Here is an 18504-nt window from a genome sequence, read left to right on the forward strand (position 1 = left end):
CCGCACATACTTAGCGAGGCCGTTTCTTCGACTGGATGTGGCGCAGACGTAGCAAGCTCATTGCTCGCCACGCCATGGAGGCCGCCGCCGCAGAGCTAGGGAGCCACGTTGAAAATCAAGCCCGCCGCTTACCGCGCCCTGGAGGCCGCCGGTGTCGAGCTGGGGAGCCACGCGGAAAAGCAAGCCCACCGCTCGCCGTGACATGGTGGCCGCCGCTGAGCTGGGGAGCCACACATACGACGGTGGCAGGTGTCGGAGTCGCGTCGACGGCCATGGATTCTCAGGCGGCTAGTGTGATTAGTCATGAAATTCACGGATCATATGGTCCAGCCTTTCTCAGAAATATTCGGCTTTTGGGATGGGATCATCCATATTTTCTGGTCACGAACCAAACGCACGTTTACCACCTGAACGTCGTTCGCCAAGGGGGGACACCGGAGCACAGCCCCCACTGGAACAAGAGAAAACACAGAGGCTCGGTGACCGCGCCCGGCCACGTAAACACATGCACAAAGCAAAGCTAGCTCGAACTTTCTTTCTCTCATCAAAGAAAGGAACCAAAGAAGAAAAAAAAGCGACCTCAAAACTGAAAATGGATTTTCCGCTTCTCTTATCGGGCCGCGGCGAGTCGCTTTCTCTCGCTCCGTTGCTTTCCCCTCCGTCTCGCTTGGTCCGATCGACCAACCTTCCTACGACCACACCTCTCGCAGGAAACGATCGAATGAGAACCCAACACCCAGTTCGTCCGCGCGTCAAACAAAAAATCCCAAGTGTGACGTCTTTCCCGAGTTTTCCTTCCACTTAAAGCCACGAGATTAAAAAAAAAGCCGTACGCACACCAAAGGCATCGCCTTAAAGACGAGAGCTAGGGAAAAGAAAAGAGAGGAGAGGCAGCCGGTTAATTACGGGAGTAAAAAAGAAGTGTGCGTAAAAAGACGGCCGCTTTGCGCGTGTGCTCGGGCAGTGGCAATGGACGGAGCTTTAGCTTTGGGTATACTGCATGCATATGGCCCCTGTCTAGCTTAGCTTTGCTTTCGACTTTTCCCGGCTTTATATAAGCTTATCATCCTCTTCCGGCGCCATGCCACTTTGGATGGGATCTTGCTTATCCTCTGCTTAGCCAGTGCTACTTCCATTGCCGCCGAAGAAGCTTCAAGCTTGGATACAGCTGAGAGGAGGTGGTGCACTACGTAGAGCTGTTTGGAGTTTGAGCGCGCTTCCCTCTTCACTCAACAGGCATCAGGTACGCTTCTAGCTTGTATTTTTGCTGTTCCTACCCATTAACAGATAGTAGTATTCAGATTTTTCGTCACTTATTATGCGCATCCCATAAGTTTTCTTCAAGTTAGAATATGGTTACTCCGTCTCTTGGTTACCTTTTGATCCCACTTTGAAGTCCACATTTGCATCCAGAAAGAAATAGTACCCCTTCTTTCGAGATTCCTGTGAAACGCATGGTGGCTGTGACTTGTGAGCAATGCCAGCGAGAGAGTTCTTGGACTAGCCAGCTAGGATAGTGTAGTACTGGCACTGTGCATGGGTACATGCCCTGCTGCTGCATGCACATTCCGAATCTATGCGCGCACATTTCGCTGTAGATTCGCCTGAATTTTCCTATAGAATTTTCTCTCGAGAGTCCCCTCGAGTTTTCTTTCCTTTTGATGCGTTTTTGCCGTCTTGAGTCGTCGGCGCTTTTGAGGAGAGCGCGCGCGCGGCCGCATGCACAGCGAGTGAGGGGAAACCGGCTTTTCGGCCGCCCCCAAATCAAAGCTGCGTACGTAGCCATGGCGCGAAGCCAAGCAAAATCCTCTCTCTCCCCCTCATCCGCGTCTCTCTCTCTCTCTCTGCACTGTGGAGATCCCAGGTCACACATCACGGCCATGTACGCGCGCACGTCTCTTCTGCTTGTTCCCTCTCGCTCTGCCGCTGCCGGCCGGCCGGCCGGCCATTCAATGCATGCGGACGAACCAAGTAGCTCTTCTTCAAACTCCGGCAGAGCAACTCATGATTGCCTCGCTTGTTGCCTTCCGACTCGTCGTCTTCTCTCGACTCCCCTTCTTGCTTCCGCCATAGGGTAGAGGGTACCCTAAACCGGTTCCGAGTCCTTTCCCTTCCATGAAAGCAGCATAGTACCACTAGAGAGCTCGTAATCCACTTGTCCTGCTGCCATGGCGCAGCATGCATCCACGACAATAATTCCTGAACCCTGGCACCATGTTAACATGTGGCTACTGACTACTGAGTGGGTGCATGCCCTACGCTAGACTTGCGGGGTGAAATGCGCTACGAGCAGTAACAAATTGAAAACCACAGTAAACAAACTGAGTACGTAAGCAAGAACAGCATCTCTACTACTGAAAAAAGGCAAATGCCACTGAAGAAAACAAATGTACTCCAGTTCAAAAGCAAGTTCGTCTTCTTTTTTCCTAGCTTTCCTCCAACACAGATGTTTAAAAAACAACCAAGCTTTCATGGGTCCGCGCGTGGCAAAAGCCTCTTTGCGCATAGCTCGCGTTTCCTCCCTCTTTTCTTTTGCTTTTCACCCATCGACGCGCGAGAGTAGCTAGCTAGCATGGAGGCGAGCTGCAGTAGAGTGACTCAGCGAGGGGGAGTGAGTGACCCTATCCTACTGCCACCGGCGTCTGCTGCCTGCCTGGCCTGCACGTCACCCGTCGGCCCATCCATCCGTCCATCATGGAGGCCGGCCGGGCCATCATCTAGCTATGTGCATATTGGCATATTGCGTCCCGTCACCGGCGTGAATCTCTCGATCCGATCGATCACGGTGAGTGACAGACGCGCCTAGCTCCATCGCTCGCCGGCCGCGGCCGCGGTGGCGCCCCGCCGGGCGACCGACGTGACGGCAAGATTTTACGTGCACGAGCGCGCGCGCGCCGTTATGGGTTTCGCCCTTTGCCTGTACGGCCGCGGCAGACCCCACAGCGCGCGTGCGTCAGCCACCGTGCACGGTAACATGCGCATGCCGGCTGGTGCGCTGCAACACGTTACTTTTAGGCGTGCCCGTTTGGTGTACTACGTTTTACCCGAAACGGTGCGTTGCACGTATGTAAAGGTATTCGTAACTCTAGGCAGCAAACATAGAATGCATACAGAACCGTCGGGTTTGCATATTGATCGGTGTCAGACGATGGCATTTTTTTTTTTGCTACGGAGTGACGTTGAAAACCAAGATTTTTAAGCTACGAGTTAATTAATCGAAAAATGTTTCACAAATTACAGAAAATATTTACATAGTAAAAAAGGTTCATGTTTTATAAATTGGGTGGTTGACATCGGTTGACAAAGGATTCATCGAGATCTCAATCGCTCGAGAATTGGCCAAATTTTCACATTTTTCCACTTACACGATTCGGATGTTCTGGTGAACCATCTTGACTCCACGAGCACGCAAGGACTGACGAGATCTCACAAATCTTGACTCCCTCGGTCTAGAAAAAATATGTTGCAGATAAGTCCGAGTAAGATGTATCTACATACGATTTAGTGTATAGTTACATCAATATTTGAACAAACCTAACACATTCTATTGATGTATAGATACATCCGAATTTGAACTAGTAAAAAGTCTAAATTTGAACTACTGTAGTAAAAAGCCCTTGTGCTAGGGTATTGAGCCGAAATCTCCTCGTGTAAACGTAATTTAATCAAAGTACATGAAAAATGAGTATGCTTTACTTAGAGCATGTCTAGCAGGCCCCCTATTTTTCTGCCCCGTAAAACGCGAGTATTTCGTCCTGTATAAAAAATGCTCATAGCTAGATCATTCCGTCTAGCAGACCCCGTATTTCACCCCGTATATTTGAAAATTTTAAAATCCCGGAAAATTTGTTCAAAGTTCATAGTTCATATATAGTTGATCATACATACGGATCAACATACATACATTCAGAATTGCGCGATCCTAAATGGATCGCGACTTCTAGTCGGAGAGGTCGATGATGTAGGCGTTCGCCTTCGCCTCCCACGCCTCCATTTCCTTCACGGCGGCGATGGCCGCCGCCTTCTCTTCTTCCTCCGCCGCCTTCTTCTCGGCATCGTCCTTGAGGGCCGCGGCCAGCGCCTGCAAGAAGAGGGGGTCTTCCCCCTCCTTCGCCTCCTCCGCCTGCTCGCCGGCTGGCGGCGCGAATCCGCCGCTGGTGCTCGCCGCGCACGCCGTCTTTGACCGGCGGTTCCACTCCCAGTCCGCGCGCCACTTCTCGAAGGCGGGGCCGCTCATCGGCTTGAGCGGCGGATCCGCCTTGTACCAGCGGCCGCCCGACATGAACTTGCGGAGCGACGTCGGCATGTGCAGGGAGCCGTCGTACCTGCACGCCGCGCGCCGGCTCCCGGCGGCGGACAGCTTGCACTGCCACCGCCACACGTCCTCGAGGTTGTCCGGCGAGCGGGATCGCTTCGATCCGCTCGCGGGCGACGCATAAATGGAGCGGCCAGAAGACATGGCCTGCGGCGCGGAAAATGCGAAGGCGCGCACGGCAGAATTGCTCGCCGGAGCTAAGCGGGGAGGCGGCGGCGCACAACGGAGCTAGGGTTGCGAGTGAGGGTCGCACCTTCGCCCGGTATAAGTAGGAGGCGGCGGTGCGGATTTCCTGGGCCCCGTATTTCGTCGAAACGGGGCGGCCCGAATACGGGGCCTGCTAGACGGCCCAAACCGCGCATGGCCCGTATCCCGCTGGAATTTTACGGGGTGGGCGGGTTTTAAGGGACCTGTTAGACATGCTCTTACTATATTGGGTAGGTTCGTCTGCATGATTGTGCTTTTAACGTCGAGATGAGGAAGATTAGAAAAGAAATGCGAGTATAGGAAACCAGCAACTAAAATCTAAAGAAACCAAGATGGACATACAACAGAATAAAAAAAAAACATGTGAATGTAGACACGTTGTACTCACTTTAGTTTTTTAGATATATATTTTGTCGACATTTTTTTTTTGACGTGTTTGTTGACATATTTTGATGCTGAGAGCATTGTAAACCTTATGTCGAGCTTCACGGCATTGTAGATCGAATTTTGCATCGACGCTAGGAGATTCTTCACATGATCAGCTGCAATAGTGGAGTAGGTTTTTTTTTTAGTTTGCGCCATGCGTGCGTGGTAGTATCGGTCGCGGATGAAAGGTACCCTTGCTCCACAAAGGAGGGGCAGAAAGATGAAGCAGGACCATTCTCCCGTTCTTCCCCACTCCACGCTCGCGCGCGCGTGGCTCCCTTCTCCGGCGTTCCCGATCGATCGGGACCAGTGTGCGGTGCAGCTAGCTCGCTCCCCAGCGCTCGCGTGCCCGCTGCACTGGTCCGTCGCGTTACGCCCGTACCGAGCGTGCGCGCGTGAACGGGGCACGCCGACTCCGCCTTTCGTCCCCGCTGGGAACGCACCAAGCCGAGCGCATCATGGTAGGGCTGTCTCGTTCGACTTGCTTGCCGCTCGACGCCTGGCATTGGCATCGCAGTCTTGCACGTTGCGTCGCTGTCCGGCTAAAAGACGGGATCGGAGGAGAATAGATCGGGACGCACCGGGCGCGCGATCTGTCTCTGTACACTGGACGCCACACACGGCCCCGGCTTCTCCCTTCCTCGCGTGCGCTCTGCTCCCGATCGAGCTCGTACGTGTCTATTTTCGTGATATCGCTGCTTCCTTCCTGTTACGTACACAGCGCGCGCCCTGCTGCTTCACGTGCTGTTTTTTCCACCGAAAAACCATCTTTCTCCCGGCTGGTCTCTCGGATCGGAAAAGAAAACCAAACATGCATGCATGCATGCATGCGCGCGAGGCTGCTCGGTGCCTGCCAAGGGTCCTTTTCTGGCTTCAACGGCGCCATCATTGCCCTCCGTCACCTTACCCGGCGTGCTGCCTGCACCGTCATCGACGGATCCATATCACCTTCCCTCCTGTTGGTCAACTTCTCTTCCGAGTTCCATCGTCGTCTGATCGTCTCCCAGACACACCGATTGAGTTCCGTCCCTCGATTTCTTTTGCACGTTTCGGTCACGCGGCCACGCCGTGCCCTAGCTAGCGCCGGCGATTCTCTCCGCTGTTGCCGGGGCGAAGCATGCATGGTCCTACGTACGGTACATCGCAACCCCACCCCACGACGCACAATCTGGCAACGCACCATGCGCATCATGGGCGCCTGCGTCCGGCTTGCACCACCACCACCTGCTCAACCTCGCCCATCCCCTCCCTCCCTCCCTCCATAGGACGCCCACAAACAGCTTTATTGACCGGAGCAGACGGTGGTGCAGTACGTACCAGCGAAACGCGCAGGCCTGCCTGTCAAATTTGGGCATCAACACGAACGCAATCTCAGAGTTGGCAAACTTGATTACGATTTAGGGGATGGGGTATGACAAGCTGATGATGGTGTATGATCTAACCGCATCTTCAGCAGACCAACCTTAACGGATCATGCTTGTCTGTTTCGGTCCCCGCGAGCATAACAAAAACAACAACAACAAAAGTCCCAACGGCACCATTCAAACGTACACCAACCTATTCGCCATCTACATTTGGGTTTGAAATGCAGTCGCACGGACGCGCATGTCCGTGCCTACTCCTACTCGTTGTCCACCCCGGACTGGCCGAAGGGGCCAGTCTCGTCAAGGTGCGCCTCCGCCTCCGTCACGCCGACTATTGATCCTCTCCTCCTCTTCCTTCCAGCACTGCAACGCCACCGCCATTGCGGTGTCCCAGCTCACTCTGTCCCTCACTGTCGCCGCATCACGTCGACGTCCGGTTCTCAACATGCCTAACGGGCCACCGCCCCACCTCGCATGCCTAACGGGCCACCGCCTGCAATGACCCACGCAGCGCGTCGCATCTAGCGGCCAAGGCCACCGCCATGATGTCCGCCCTCACGTCCACCATACCTACCGCTCGCCAGACATGAGGCAGACGGTGGAAAAATGTGTAACGGTATGCAATCTCAAACGATGCGAGCATAGCCTGCCGCTCGTCACCAACATGTCTTCAAAGTCTTCGTCGTCCTTCCCCGCCTTGGCCACGAGTTGTTGTGCCATAGCAATTGCCGCATGTGCCCATGTCATCATCATCTGAGTCTCCGCCATCGTCACCTCCTTGACCTTCAGCGCTCATCCCCTCCTGGTACGGCCCAAACTCCGTCACTAATTCCTTTTCCGTCGCATACGCAATGATCTCCCCAGCTCGAACGCCTCCCTCAAGGTATCGCCGACACACCGATGCCTTCCTGGAAGAACTCGCGCACCATCTCGACGATCCTGGCCCAGCTGGCGTTGTTGCAGCGAGGCATGGCTGCTAGATACGGTTTGCTTGTCCACCAAGCAGCGTCGTCCTTCTTGAAGCCACGGCGAGGGTGATAAACGAGCCGCTGGCGAGAGAAGCCCAACCCCAAACTGAACAGAAAAGAAAGGGTTTAGGGTTAGGGTTGGCCTCATTTCATGTGCGGGGGTCGACATAAAGGCATCTCTAGCGGCCGCACAGTTAAAAAATGGGTATTCACCCCACCCAACAAACCGACGAATAATGACAACCCAGTACGCAGACGTGGCGCGGTGTGCGCACCATCCACCGGACGAGACCATCCAGCTTGCCATCCCCCGGAGCGAGCTTGACCAGCTCGCCTAGTGGGATGGTCTTATTGTCCAGCTTCGCGAATCTGCGCTGGTGACTCCAGAGCGCGAGGCACGCGGCCCGTTTGCTGCTCCTCCTGTGGCGTGGGATTCGTGGCCTGAGCTAGCGCCATTGGATCTCCTTCCTCCTCTTTCTTCATCGCCAGTGCTGGGTTGGCCATGGAAGATGCCGGTAACGACTACACGCGCAACATAGATTTTTCTATGTTTTTCCTATATTTTTAGTTTTTCTTACTTTTACCTAACGCCAAGTAATGTATCTCTATCAACTATAATCAATGGATTTTTTTAAAAAGAAATGTGTCCGGACGTTGAGGACACCGGACGGACAATGGCCACAAAGAGCCCAATTCAGCGTTCTTGGCCTGATCGTTTTTGGTGTCCGAAATACGTCGATGGGTAAAAAGAACAAAACGAGATTGGTTGGTGTCCGTAGATGCCCTTAATTGTAACCGATCCTCCCGTACGAACACTGAATAGAATCACGCCGTACGTGTGTCTCCGCCGGCCCGCAGATCCTTGGTGCAGGCGGCCCCGCCCCGTCGTAGATGCCATGATGGCTCCTTTTTTTGGTTTGCAAAGCGTGTAGTGGAGGAGGACCCAGACCGCACCACCAACGCCATGCCGCGGCAGCAGCCGGCACGGGCAGGCGGCCACGCAGCGCGCACCAGCTGCTGCATGCCATGCCAATGCCATGCGCGCGCAGGCAGGGCAGGCCGAACAGCGCGCGGCAGGCTGTTGCGGTGGGTGGGCGTGCAGTGCGGTGCGCAGGCGGGCTGTGCGAGCTGCTTGGCACTCGGCCGGCCCCGCTGCCGCGTGCTGCCGTCGCAGCCGCTGGCCCGTTCCTGTGTAGTGTATGTAGGCCGCTGCGCCTCCGCCTGCGGCGCGGCCGCCTCTGATCGCGCCGCGCGGACGCTCCGTTTTGTCTCCCTCGGCCGCCACCACAGGAACATCGCCTCGCCTCTCGCCTCTCGCCGCCCGCGCACCGAGGCGACGCGCCGGAGCCGCCGTCGCGGGCTCGTATTCTACTGCTCGCCATGTCTTCCTGTTTTGTTCTCGCTCCGCGCGTGGTCCGTGTCCGTGCGCAGTGTTTGGGGCGGCGTGTCAAAGACGGACGAATGAATACAGAATGCGTTTGGGCCATCCATGAGGAGGGGTGAGGCAGGAAGGGGGTTCTATTCTGGAATAGTGGAGCGCCCCTCCTTCCCTGTCGGCCGGCATGGCATGGCACGCTGCCAAAGCTGTACTACTACGCGCGCGCGCGCGCGCGGCCACCGAGGCCGGCTCCCTCCGTCGTAGCTAGCGCTGCTTTGCTTGTTCAGGCCGGGCCAGAAGGTTTACGGGACCACGCCTGCAAACAAGGAGTATGTTTGTACAGGAGGAATGTATGCTTCTTTGGATAGCGCTATTACAAAAACTGAGTAGACTTTTATAGGATTTCGGTCTTGCAAGATGCAAAACAGAGCGTTGTAAAATATAGTACAACTGCAGAAATTGTCATTTGGATGGTGGAACACACCTCCATCCATCCCATGCGAATGAGCTTGAAAAAAAAACAAAAAAAAAACAGGGTAAGAACTCTCTTGATTCATACAATTTGTATACGAATTATGTAGGATTAGGATTTTACTGAAAAAACAAAATGATTACGGAGATTTGTCTAATATGAATGTATCTATGCAATAAATAGTGTCTACATACATCTAAATTTAGACATAAATGTGAAATCCTTTTATACACAGATGTAGTTGTTTCATTCATAGGACATATCCTACATTATTTTTTTTATATAAATCTTCTAGTGCAAATCATATAGGAAAAAATTATTAGGTCATATCTCAAGAAAAATTACTTTACTACAACCAAACACACTTCATCTTCCCACATAATTAAAGCAAGTGGGTGTGACATCTACATGCTATATTGTTCCTATCCCTATAGTTTTACTGTTCTATGAAAATCAAACGAGCCCACTTGTTAACAAATAACTTATAGAATGATGACAGTTAACAAAACGAGAAAAATTAATCATAGATAGATTACTATAAATTTATGTTGCAATCTTTCAAAATCCAAATATTTCGTAAAAGTTGTTTCAACAAAAACGACACCTACAGTCCACTTGTTTTTTCTAGAATGCACGCCACTATACTATCATTAAGCACACATGCTCTTTTCCAAAGATTAAAGAAAACAACCTACCTCCTCTATCCAATTCTATAAGAAACATTCTACTACTTGGTGTCAATAATAGTACCACGCACTACGGGCCAGGCGCACGAACATGCGATACACTTTTCAATAGAAATCCCCATCCTTGCCCCCTTCGATAACACCATCCATCCATCAGAATTCAGAAGCTCGGCTCCCCACTACTCCACCATTCCATTCCATTCACCACGCGCGCGCCCCGATTAATACACCAGCCCATACCCGACTTCCCTTGCGTAGTTCCTACCGTTGCAGCCCCCGTTTCTACGACGCCTGCCACCTTTGGTAAAAAAATTCCGGCAGGAGGCTAGGACGGATTAATTGGAGCCACCGCCGGCCGGCCAGCCGTGCGCCGCCGCAGCGAATGTATTTATCGCCACCACGCCCTGCGGCTTCGTCCTCCCAGCAACAGGTCAAACCTGCTGCTGCATCAGTGCCGTGCCGGTTCTAATGCCTTTCTGTCCCAACCCTCATTAACTCCGGCGAGATCCTACCCCGCCTGCCAGGGAGGGACGCCATTGTTTTTACTTGGCTCTCCTCGTTTTTACTTCCTGCTTGGCTTCTTCCCCTTCGCCACCTTGCTTGCTTCTTGCTTGCTTGCTGCTGATCACGCAGAGAGAGAGATAGGCTGTGCTGTGCTGTGGTGGTAACATTATAAGGCGCGCCGTGCAGGGAGAGGGGCCGGCTCCTGCCAGCGACCGCCTTGTCGGGTAACGAACTGCTCCCGCTCGCTCACATGCTGGAGGTCCTGGAGATGGCGCCGCCCCCGCCGCCGCCGCGCCAGCCGGCGGCGGCGTCCCGGGGACGCGGGAAGGGACACGCGGGCCAGCCGCGGAAGCAGCCGCTGCAGGCCAGTGTCGCGCAGCCCAAGGCGGAGCCGGCTGCCGCGGCGGCGGTCCCGCCGCCGGAGGCAGCCAAGAAGTGCGGCGGCAGGCGGCGCGGCGGGCGCGGGCGCGCCACCAGGCCGGTGGACCCGCGGCCGGCGCCGGGGCCTGCGGCGGTGGCGCCTGCGACGGCGACGACGCGCGCCGTCGTCATTGGGCCGCCCGTGTCCAGCAAGGGGCTGGCGTTCTGCCGGCGGCCCGGGTTCGGGACGGTGGGCGCGCGCTGCGTCGTCAAGGCCAACCACTTCCTCGCCCAGGTTCCCGACAAGGACCTCACCCAGTACGACGTAAGCGCTCCTCCTTCTCGCCGTCGTTCCGCTCGCAATCGAGAAGAAATAAATGTCTGACCTTTCGTTGTGCTCTGCGGCGGCGACTCGGCGCGCGCGCAGGTGAAGATCACGCCGGAGGTGAGCTCCCGGTACGTGAACCGGGCCATCGTCGCGGAGCTGGTGCGCCTCTACCGGGACTCCGACCTCGGGGCGCGCCTCCCGGCCTACGACGGCCGCAGCAGCCTCTACACCGCGGGCGCGCTCCCGTTCGACGCGCGCGAGTTCGTGGTGCGCCTCGCCGACGAGGACACCGGCACCGGCGTGCCCCCACGGTACGCGCCCACCCACCACCCAGCATTCCCCATCCGTCGAGCGGCTTTCAAGCTCATTCTCTCACTGTCGTCTGCCTCGTCGACGTACGCTCCTGCAGCGAGAGGGAGTACAGGGTCGCCATCAAGTTCGCCGCGCGCGCCGACCTGCACCACCTCCGCGAGTTCATCGCCGGCCGGCAGGCCACCGCTCCGCAGGAGGCCGTCCAGGTGCTCGACATCGTCCTCCGGGAGCTCGCCAACCAGAGGTAATCCATCCATCGGCACCTTACTGCTGCATTAAATTGAAATATGGATTGCACGCATTGCCCGTTCTTCCTGCTAAACTTGAACTGATTGTGTACCAGGTACGTGCCGATAGGGCGGTCCTTCTACTCGCCGGACATCAGGAAGCCGCAGCGGCTCGGCGACGGCCTGCAGTCGTGGTGCGGGTTCTACCAGAGCATCCGGCCGACGCAGATGGGCCTCTCGCTTAACATCGGTGAGACGAGATGCTTGATTCCCGGCTGCCCATGCATGTGGTTTCCTGCCCTTGTACTGTGCTTGATGCTTACATGATGGTGTTGATGCCAGATATGTCCTCCACCGCGTTCATCGAGGCGCTGCCGGTGATCGAGTTCGTGGCCCAGATATTAGGGAAGGATGTCATGTCAAGGCCACTGTCGGATGCAAACAGAATTAAGGTAAATTGTGCTGTGGATGGGGAACAAGGAATCTGGCATAGTGCTGCAGTGTGGCATGTCCCAGCTGCTATTTGCTTGTTATTGATTATTGGCTGTTAACTTGTTTATCGCCTACTGATTGCCATGCTTTTCCTAACGAAGGATTGTTTTGCCTGTAATTTGGTAATGTCAAGCAGATCAAGAAAGCGTTGCGGGGTGTGAAAGTTGAAGTTACTCACCGGGAAAATGTAAGGCGGAAGTACCGCATTACCGGGGTGACAGCACAACCAACTCATGAACTTATGTAAGTTTAAATAAATTGCACTTCATTTACCTTGCTCCTATAGTCCTCTGTGCCATCATTTGGCAAATTCCTACGGTAACCTTTTGAGCAAACACAAAGGTCTACTAAGTTCAAGCACTCCACTGATTCATAATCTAAGCAAAATAGACCTCCCAATGCAATACTGTTTACTTTTATATCGATTTAATCAAACCAGTAACTGGAGTGAGCCAACGATCCTACGTTACAAGACATGCGAAACAGTGTGGAATTGCAGTTGATTTCCCTTTTTTTTTTGACAGTTTCCCAATTGATGATCAAATGAATATGAAGTCTGTCGTAGAGTATTTCAAGGAAATGTACGGGTTCACCATTCAGCAGTCACATCTTCCATGCCTTATGGTGGGAAACCAAAAGAAAGCAAACTATCTACCAATGGAGGTAAGCACATCGAAATTTTCTCTTAGCTGGTCATTTTGCATGTTGTGATGTTATATTTGCTGGTAAAAGTTCTTACTGTGTGTATCATTGTTAAATACATTGTGGTTTCTTTTACCAGGCCTGCAAGATTGTAGAGGGTCAGAGATACACAAAGAGGTTGAATGAAAAACAGATCACATCACTACTAAAGGTTACATGCCAAAGGCCTAGAGAAAAGGAGATGGATATTCTACAGGTCCAGAATTTTCTTCTTACCATAGGACTAAATAGATAAATTTACATGCTTGATAGGGCTAGCTGTGCTAGGTTTCTGTTCCAAGGAATCTGACGGTTTTCGTTGAACAAATCTGTGCATTGCATGACATGCATGCAACATGCTCACTAATTGTCCTATCTTCAAGCCTTTGTTTTTATTTGAAGCTTTGTTTTTATTTGCATGTGGTCCAAACATTCCATGCATCTTCAGTAGAGAGGCCCAATTTACCTGCTACTAGGGTTGTCCTTCATGGCAGAATCTTGTTGGTCGATGCTGTTGGCTCAATCGACTAAATGAATTTGTTTTCAGACAGTTCATCAAAACGGATATGACCAAGATCCTTACGCGAAGGAATTTGGGATTAACATCAGTGAGAAGCTAACATCTGTTGAAGCGCGTGTCCTTCCCGCACCTTGGGTAAGATTATGATTGTGTAGTGTTGTTTTATGTCTGTTGTTAGCTCATTGCAGGTTATAATGTGGACATGGAAATTTGTGAATTTCAGCTGAAATATAATGATGCTGGAAAGGAAAAAGAGTGTCTGCCGCAGGTTGGTCAATGGAACATGGTTAACAAGGTTAGACTCTATTTTGCTGCGGTTTGCATGCCTCATGCCCCTTTCATGATGTTAGACATTTAGTTTACCAATAAAATGAACTCAACTTTTGCAGAAAGTAATAAATGGAGGCAAAGTAAGTCACTGGGCATGTATAAACTTCTCAAGGAGTGTTCAAGAAACCACTGCGCGCGGATTCTGCCAAGAGTTGGCACAGATGTGTCAAATTTCAGGCATGGTAGGATGCCTCTCAACTGTGACGCACCTTTTTTGCACCTCAGCGAGGCCTTTGTAAAATTTTCATGCGTAACGTATTTATTAGTTTGTTCTCTGCTATTCCAGGAATTCAACAGTGAACCTGTGCTACCAATATATTCAGCTAGACCAGATCAAGTAGCGAAGGCGCTAAAGCATGTGTATAATGTAGCACTACACAAACTCAAGGGTAAAGAACTTGAGCTTGTTTTGGCTATTCTCCCTGACAACAATGGTGCTTTATATGGTAAGTTCCAATCATGCTGATTACCCTGTGTGTTTTGTCTGCTTCTAAATCTTCTTATATCATTTTCTACCGACTCTATTTCTGCAGGTGACATCAAACGTATCTGTGAAACCGATTTGGGGTTGATAACACAATGTTGCTTAACGAAGCATGTTTTTAAGATCAGCAAGCAGTACTTGGCAAATGTCTCGCTTAAAATTAATGTTAAGGTATTATAGCCTTACCTACCCGCAAAAAATATTACAATCGTCTAATTTATTACATATTGGACTTAATTGTATGATTTGATTCAGATGGGAGGAAGAAACACTGTGCTTGTGGATGCGCTAAGTTGGAGGATTCCATTGGTCAGTGACATACCAACTATCATTTTTGGTGCAGATGTTACACATCCTGAAACCGGGGAGGACTCTAGTCCATCCATTGCTGCAGTAAGTCTTCTGAGCATTCCTATGCTTATTCTACATCTTTATCAGATTATATATGCTCTTTGGCCCTTTTCTAATTTGCTGCTTGCAGGTCGTCGCTTCTCAAGACTGGCCAGAAGTCACAAAATATGCCGGATTGGTATGTGCGCAGGCACATCGGCAAGAGCTTATTCAGGACCTTTACAAGACATGGCATGATCCTCAGAGAGGCACTGTAACAGGAGGCATGGTCAGGTATTTATCTTGGAACTCTTTGAAACAGTTAATAAAATGATGTTTTCTAAATGACACAATTGATGTGTTTATTTTCCTATGCAGGGAACTCTTAATATCCTTCAGGAAGGCCACTGGACAGAAACCTCAGAGAATAATTTTCTACCGGTATGTGTGCAAAACTTGAAGGACAATAGTTCAATCATTTTAATGCCATGTGAATCTTCCTTCAATTACGATGATGGTTATGTTAGGTATCAACTTCAGCGTCCAAAAAAGGCCGCCGTGAAGGGTTTTTTTTATGTCGTTGTACTGACGAATATCTTACTTCCAGGGATGGGGTTAGTGAAGGTCAATTCTACCAAGTTCTCCTATATGAGTTAGATGCTATCCGTAAGGTAGGGCCCCCTTATATTTGTTCTGTAGATCTTATATCCACTTCAGATCTTCTATCTAACACATGCTTTCTTCTAGGCTTGTGCATCCCTAGAACCAAATTACCAACCTCCAGTAACATTTGTGGTGGTTCAAAAGCGTCACCATACAAGACTGTTTGCAAACAATCACAAAGACAGAAGCAGCATGGACAAAAGTGGAAATATTTTGCCTGGTAATCTACTCATGGCCTCTAAATGTTTAAGTTATGGGTTGTATTGCACATAATAGTTCAACTAAAAAACAGTGATTTTTTGCTACAATTATTTTTCTACACTACACATTCATAACTACATTTGCTTGAACTATAGAAACACAACTTGGTTGAGCTAATTGTTTCTTCAGGAAGTCTTGGTGGGCTCATTGTAGGATACTGTATATACTATGTTATCCCCTTGTTTCTGTAATTGCTCACTAATTACCTGACAAAAAAACAGGAACGGTTGTTGATTCAAAGATATGCCATCCAACGGAGTTTGATTTCTACCTCTGTAGTCATGCCGGAATCCAGGTAAGAATATCGTGCTGGTCCTTGTTGAAGGCTGACATATACTGAATTTGTCGTTGCTATGGATGGTCCCATCTCTTGTGGTCAAGTATTTGAGTAGACTCCATATTCTCTTTTCAACAAACCTAGCAGAGGATACATGCTAAACGAATGAACAAACTGATGGCATGCTCAAAATTTCCATATCATGTGACTGTACAAACAGATAAAAATTTGCCACTTCTTTTCGTAAAGGCTGTACTCTGTACCTGTAAAGTGTTGTACTAGAAGTGTGGGAATATTATCCCAGATTCTCCACCCTGTTGCGATTCCTGAAATGACTGATGTGTGAGTTCGCCAGGGAACAAGTAGGCCTGCTCACTACCATGTGCTCTGGGATGAGAACAATTTCTCAGCAGACGAGATGCAGACGTTGACAAACAACCTTTGCTACACGTACGACATCACTGTTTTTCTGGTTATGTTTGTCTTTTGCTCTTCCCGCTTGATTTTCTAAGAATAGTCTGATCTGATGTTTATGCTGATTTTGCAGTTACGCACGGTGCACGCGCTCTGTTTCTGTCGGTACGTTTTTCTGCACGAACTGAAATGTTCCCCAGCTTCTTATTTATAAGTATTTGTAAGTTCTCATACCTGTCTCACAAATCTGAACCCACGACGTCTTTGTCTTTGCTGCCCCAACAGTGCCACCTGCATACTATGCACATCTTGCTGCGTTTCGGGCACGGTTCTATCTGGAGCCGGAGCTGTCCGAGAACCACACGTCGAAGAGCTCCAGCGGGACAAATGGAACCTCCGTGAAGCCCTTGCCTGCCGTGAAAGAGAAGGTGAAGAGAGTGATGTTCTACTGCTGACAAGCGAAATAGTTTTAACTTGCCTAACATTGTACTGTAGAATTTAGTAGTAGAGGCTAGGTTAGCTTTCTCCCGGAAAGGAAGAGAAGAGCATTTCTGCATTTGGACCCTGAACAATATCTTGACTACCTCTGTAAAGTACTCTGAAAGCATGTATAATAGCTCTTGCTTGGGTCAGATGGCATCCAGTCTGCAAGAAGGTGCACTAATATGGTGTTGAAGTCTGATTTAGATCTTCAAGGATAGTTACTGAGCTGTCACGTTTATATCCACCACCCCACCAGCACAACTGGCTTCAACCTTATGATTGGTGCATTCGAAATATTTGTTTTGATGCATACCTAGGATAACAAAAAGAATCATAAAGCATAAGCAAAGAATACAGATGTAAGGGAGCTACTACAGCAGTATACTGCTACACTGCTTGAGTTACAAACGGAGTAGAACAAGGACATATCTAGCGATACCAGCATTAGGTGACTGTGCTACCATCGTTGAAAAAGAAGAGCATCATGAAGAAACCGCCAAAGAGTTTCATTTAATAGCATCCTGCATATATCAGTCTGGAAAATAAGATGCATATAAAATTATAAATACAAACGGAAACAATGAACATCAGCTAGTTGTGCCTTATATTTTTCAGTTATTCCAGATTTCCACTTCAGCAATTATGGGTCGAATTTATATGTAAAATTATATGACACGGTAGAATGATCCTTTTTGTATCAATAATAGTTTTAGAAAGAAAAGTTTATTTGTTCGCTGGAAGCTCGATGTGTCCTAAAGTTCAATACCACAAGACCTAATAGGGCTTTTTGTTGCCGTAATAAGATTTATCTGGAACTGCAATATCTCCGTACAAAATAAGAGTATACAGTACTGGCAGATTACCGCAGTGAAAAAAAAAAAGTTTATATAGCGTGGTTCTGGTTTTCTTCCACCATACATGCAGGAGAACCTATCACGAACAGTATGAAATGAACACTGCAGTTGAAAATGCAAATATTCGCAAAACAAAAAATGCAAACGTAGCTAGAGCCTAGAGAGCTGCTATACTCTCACCAGCTGCGAGTCTCAAATTTTACCTAGTACCAGTAAATTAAACGCTGTTCTAGCTAAATTTACCAAACCCAAACAAGTGGGTAAATCAATGTTTTGTAAACTGTAGCTGAACTTACAAGAGATACTTTTAAGATGATGTGAGGCAGCAGCCTCATGTTATCTCCTGAACAACCATCTAACAATAATAACTTGCACTACAATCAAAGTGAAGTTCTAGTTGGTGGCCAGTTCGAGCAGAAATTCATCAAGTATTGAATGTATAATTAGTTGATAAAACAACCAGCATCATAAAGTTTTACAATAAGATTACAAACGGCCATGTCAGAATTCAGTCCCAGAATTAGCCTATTAGTTACATTCGTCTGAGACAGACATAGGTGAAAGGTACTACTGGCTTGGTGACTAACCTTCATTTCTTCGTTTGAGCAAATGTATGTCATATCGTTGCAGGAACAGTTAGAGAAAAGTCCTGCTGAATATGTTCTGATCATGTACCAATATAGACTATATCAAAGAAAATTAGTAACCTCAAAAATCAATAGGAAGAATTCAGCTGCAGTACATATAAACGTGAAATATGGACCATACATGTGATCACTTCCTGCCACGGAACACCTGAAACTAAGTGATCCTTACTCACTGAGGATCATATTAACTAACTCCAGAAGACTGAACACTTGAATATCTGTATGTTCCGGCAATTTTAGTTCAGGGATCTCTAGGAAGTAAATTTTAAGCACCTTTTTGTACCAAACTCCACAAATAAATTATTATAATGTTTTGTTGAATGGATTTGATCAACTCAGAGGAATGGATCTGTCAGAAAAAAGCCTTAGACCAAATATAGCCAGAAAAAACTATGTTGTCACCAGCTGCCTAGTACCAGACCACCAGAAAACTAAACTCTTTTTTAGCTAAATTTACCAAACCCAAACAGTGGCTTAAATCGATAATCTGTGACATGTACATGAACTTACAAGAGATATTT

General features: G+C 49.5%; 1 protein-coding gene across 2 annotated transcripts; it reads left to right on the forward strand.

Annotated features, from left to right (window-relative positions):
- Positions 1-1076: 1076 nt before the first annotated feature.
- LOC127313453 (protein argonaute PNH1) lies at positions 1077-16631 on the forward strand. 2 transcript variants are annotated; one of them, XM_051343954.2, is made up of 23 exons: positions 1077-1243; positions 10507-11005; positions 11108-11319; positions 11418-11564; positions 11664-11797; positions 11890-11999; positions 12176-12282; positions 12564-12702; positions 12821-12937; positions 13268-13375; positions 13464-13535; positions 13630-13752; positions 13857-14016; positions 14104-14225; positions 14310-14447; positions 14536-14678; positions 14763-14825; positions 14992-15055; positions 15132-15267; positions 15530-15603; positions 15941-16035; positions 16133-16164; positions 16285-16631. In XM_051343954.2, exons 2-23 carry the CDS (start codon positions 10571-10573, stop codon positions 16452-16454), a joined length of 2901 nt encoding a protein of 966 aa, XP_051199914.1. In that variant the 5' UTR covers positions 1077-1243; positions 10507-10570; the 3' UTR covers positions 16455-16631. The 2 variants fall into 2 exon arrangements, with proteins under 2 accessions (XP_051199914.1, XP_051199915.1); XM_051343955.2 differs by lacking the exon at positions 1077-1243 and adding an exon at positions 9905-10246.
- Positions 16632-18504: the final 1873 nt, after the last annotated feature.

Source organism: Lolium perenne, chromosome 7 (genome assembly GCF_019359855.2).
Source record: "Lolium perenne isolate Kyuss_39 chromosome 7, Kyuss_2.0, whole genome shotgun sequence".
NCBI lineage: Eukaryota > Viridiplantae > Streptophyta > Magnoliopsida > Poales > Poaceae > Lolium > Lolium perenne.